A 3976-nucleotide genomic window follows, 5' to 3' on the forward strand; every position below is an offset into this window, starting at 1 on the left:
AAAAAAAAAAAAAAAAAAAAATTAAACCCGACAGCGATTGCGTGACGGGAAATGAGACCGAAAATTGCAACGCTAAACGGTTCGCTTGAAACCCCCTAAATTACGAGCGGAACCGGACACGCCTCCAACTCGATATCTTTTCCATGAAAAGCAGGATGCGACGACGTCGCAAAGGGTGGCCTCCAGCACGAGTCGAGGGGTCCTCGGTCAGGGTACGACGGAAGTTGTGTGCCGCGTTTCCTGGCGCGGAAATGCGAAAGGGTCCCAGCGTCAGCAACTCAAGCCAAGCGCTGTGGCGCGCGAAGCTTTCGAGCTTTTCTCCTCCCGTTACAACCGGAAAGAGAAGCGTCAGAACGAGAGTCAGATGACCACCGTCACCGTCGAGCAGGTCAATTCCGAAAGCGACAGGCATTGTTTTACCGACACGTCGAAGCTCCGAACCACGATATTCTGAAGCTCGCAACTACGACACGATTCCCGAAGTCAATGCAATTCGGGAGGTTTGGCTCAACGAAAACACTTCGTTCTGTAATTGTGTTTTTTTTTTTTTTTTTTTTTTTTTTCGCAACTCGCGCAGGTTCTGCAAAATTGAAACCTGCTGCAGCTGAAAATCGGCTGTTTTATCGCAGACGTGCAACGACGTGATTTATAATTATACAATTATCACAACCCGTTAATGAGATTATTATTTCTGAATTGATCAGATTTACGATACAGGTGTAGTCAATGGTGTTTTATGGTCTACCGTATAGTGTATCAATGACGAAACGAAGAGAAGTAACTTACATACACTTACATACACTGAGAAGAAAGTAATGAGAAAGAATATTAACGGATAGTAGACTTTCTGGTAACGGCTCAGATAAAAAATGAAAATAGATAAGAACTGAGCGGTAACCGGAACTAAAAATTTCTCTCAGTGTAGAAAGAAATTGCGAGAGGATTCTTTTTCCTCTTTTATCATCGGAAATGGAAAAGTGATTGAGAAATATATTCTGCTGTTAAAATTAATATGTGATAGGGAAATATCGTTGTTTTCTTGTAAAATTATAGTCAATATGATAAGCGACTGAATATATAATTAAATATTCGATGGTTGTTTCAAGCGTACAATTCTGAGTGTATTTAAAACAGGCGTTCCAGGCTCATTTTGTTCCTTCATTTCTCTGTTTCGTTAGATTTTTATGCACTTTGAATCGATTTAGCAATTTTTACACGTCTCGAAAAGCTTTGAAGTCGTGCATTCAATGATTCCCCGTGAATTTCACGTGCTTTTAACAGGGAAATGGAATTTGAAATCGTGCGATCCACGATCAGGTACGAAATGGCGTGGAACGCCCGACAAACAGTAATTTCATATATTTTCCAAACCAATTATTGCTGTACACTATAATACGTGTTATTATGTAGCTCAACTCGATTTGTATAAACGCCGGCGAGTCCCGAAGGACGAGGGGTGAAATAAATGTCCGCCGCAACAAAGCGACAATAAAGAGAAATAGCCGTGTCGACGTACTGAAAGGGTTCAATAATTATTCTCCAAACCGATGCTTACCCGTATAAGATTCCCTCCAAACGTGGCAAAAGCTTTAACGGTAGCTTTTGAGGTGCGGTTGAGATCCGAAATATCGTCGTAGCTTTCGACTGAAGTGGGATAACGGCGACCGAGTTTCACACTCCTAATAACGACTTTCCTGATCAAAGAGCTTTCGCGCAATTTCACCCCGAAGCTCTGACGCCAATCTTCTTTATTCCAAGCGACAACTATTCACTTGTACCACATGTTCAACGGCTCCGTGAAAAATAGATTAAAAACGATTCCATTTAATACCACGGATCGATCATTTTCCGTTTACCGAGCTTTGCTTTTATAAAATGCTCACCAAAAGCGGAGCTTGCGTACGTGAACCGAATGAATTACCCTCCGGAGAACCCTTCATGTTTGAAGAAAATTGATGCTTCGACTGATGAGTTCGGCGGGATCAGGAAGCTGATCGGAAAACCGGGATGGGGACCGACATCGATGAACACGAATATCGCATTATGTCGTGTTGGTGTAAGAAATTCATCCTGGGTGAAATTACCGCAAGCTCGAGGCCGCGAACCGTCGTTTTGCACGCGATCTGCATTTGATCTGGTGACGGATCATCTCACGCCACGATCGATCGTTCCTGTTCAAAATTCAAGGTACGTATTTGCGACGAATATGCAGCGACACGTAACCCTTTGTATCATCACGGCTACCGGCTGCGAACGGCTTTTCGGTTCGTACACTTGGTTATAGAATTATGAACGGTATTGAAACAGACACGTGCCGTATTCATTTGCGGAACGCGAGAGCAGACGGAAATTCGATCGTTTTTGATAAAAAAAAAAAAAAGAATACAGATGAAAAGTATTCGGTATAGAAAAGTAGATACGATTCATCCCCTTTTTTCAATTATACGTAACTATATGTTATACCTATCTATAACACTTGGAGTGAATTTTTAACGACTGTTTGATCGTAAGAGATCTTTTAATTGGTCGTTTCATTTCAGTCAGTAATATCCCTCGTTTTTTATTAAGCATCGTTTCAAACGCGAGATCCATATTTATAATATTGTAATAATCAGATCGGCTGGGTTCAGAGAATTTATCGTCGGCTTAGAACGTTTGTGCGTAACGTAAGTTAAATTAGAGAATTAACGTTTCAGATCCTTTTACGGCTCAGCGAGAAATTTTTCCAACTACCTTGATCCTGGTTCTAATTCCCCAACTTCTGACTTTAAGCTAATTCTCTGCAGTAAGCTAGTCGTTAATTTCCACTGATCCTGCTCTTTTGATGCGAATTGTTAATTATCATTGCAGCCCACGGCCGAAAATAATTTTCTCTCAATCTTCTGCTTTAAATCTTTATTGAGTTCCTAAATTTCTGCCAACGGATTTAAAAAATTTTCCGACCCAATCGTATTAATATACCTCTATTTAATAACAATGTATAGAATAATATAATGGAAACGAATAATAATATTTGTGTCTAGACGTAGATATATTATGTTTCTGATGTGTGTACTGATAACACAGGCCTGCGAAATATAACTTTTAATTTCCCATAAAAATAATAATGCTTTTTCTTAGGTATTTAGGTACGTTAAATTAAAATACAGCGCTAGTTTTTTTTTACAGAACATCGAGATTTATTTTTACATAAGATATGCATATTTGCAGATTTTTTAACAATTTTTATGAAGAAATAAAATATAATGAATATGAAACCGAATGTTTAGTCATAAAATGAACAGCATTAGTTTTAAAGAAGACTTGAGAGACTAGATAAATGAAAAGGATCTGTGATATGTTTTTCTACTTTCTTCAAAACTCCCGTTCAATATTTTTCTCTTCTGCTCGCGTAGTTCTAAATATGCTTTAAATCACAGTAAACAACAACGAGTGACGGCAGATGAATATTTAAATATCAACACCACCATTAATACATACAATTAACGCAGAAATTGAAAGTAAACTCCAGCGGTACTAAGAAAACAAAAAAATTTCTCAGAAAATTAACGTGACAGAATACTTAAAATATTTTTTTCATAGTTCCGTGCCCAACACCCACCGAAATCACTACTGATTTTTGTCAGGGGAAAACCATCGCAGCACTTTTTCCCTACCGACGCGACGCGGAGAGTTTCGAAATGGAGAAACGATCAACCGTACAACACAGGTACGGTATAAATTTCTTTTCCAACACGTTCAGATCGAGATTCGACGGTCGTCCGGATTGTGGGCGACCGGCACTCCTGCATCCGGCGTTATTTGGGTTGTTCTCCGAGGCTCTCGCAATATTTCGGCGCCGGTAAGGAAACGGCGAACCAATCTCGTGGGCCGCCGGGAATCGAGTCGCTGACATGCCGGCTGGCGTCGGGACGCGGCAAAGGACACGCCGGTAAATACCGTGGGCGCCGTATAAAAGTGAAGCGGAACCGATTCC

The 3976-nt window shown here is 40.3% G+C and overlaps 1 protein-coding gene across 6 annotated transcripts in view; it reads left to right on the forward strand.

The window, feature by feature from the left end:
* Positions 1-3976, forward strand: part of LOC124178363 (adipokinetic hormone/corazonin-related peptide receptor variant I) — a 47325-nt gene that overhangs the window by 19706 nt on the left and 23643 nt on the right. For 5 of the 6 annotated variants that reach the window (XM_046561662.1, XM_046561646.1, XM_046561638.1 and 2 more), the window contains one exon: positions 152-812. In XM_046561662.1, the coding sequence (XP_046417618.1) occupies positions 152-454 (303 nt within the window). In that variant the 3' untranslated portion in view covers positions 455-812. The remainder of the gene's footprint in view (positions 1-151; positions 813-3976) is intronic. The other variant, XM_046561671.1, reaches the window with a different exon arrangement.

Source organism: Neodiprion fabricii, chromosome 1, assembly GCF_021155785.1.
Source record: "Neodiprion fabricii isolate iyNeoFabr1 chromosome 1, iyNeoFabr1.1, whole genome shotgun sequence".
Lineage (NCBI taxonomy): Eukaryota > Metazoa > Arthropoda > Insecta > Hymenoptera > Diprionidae > Neodiprion > Neodiprion fabricii.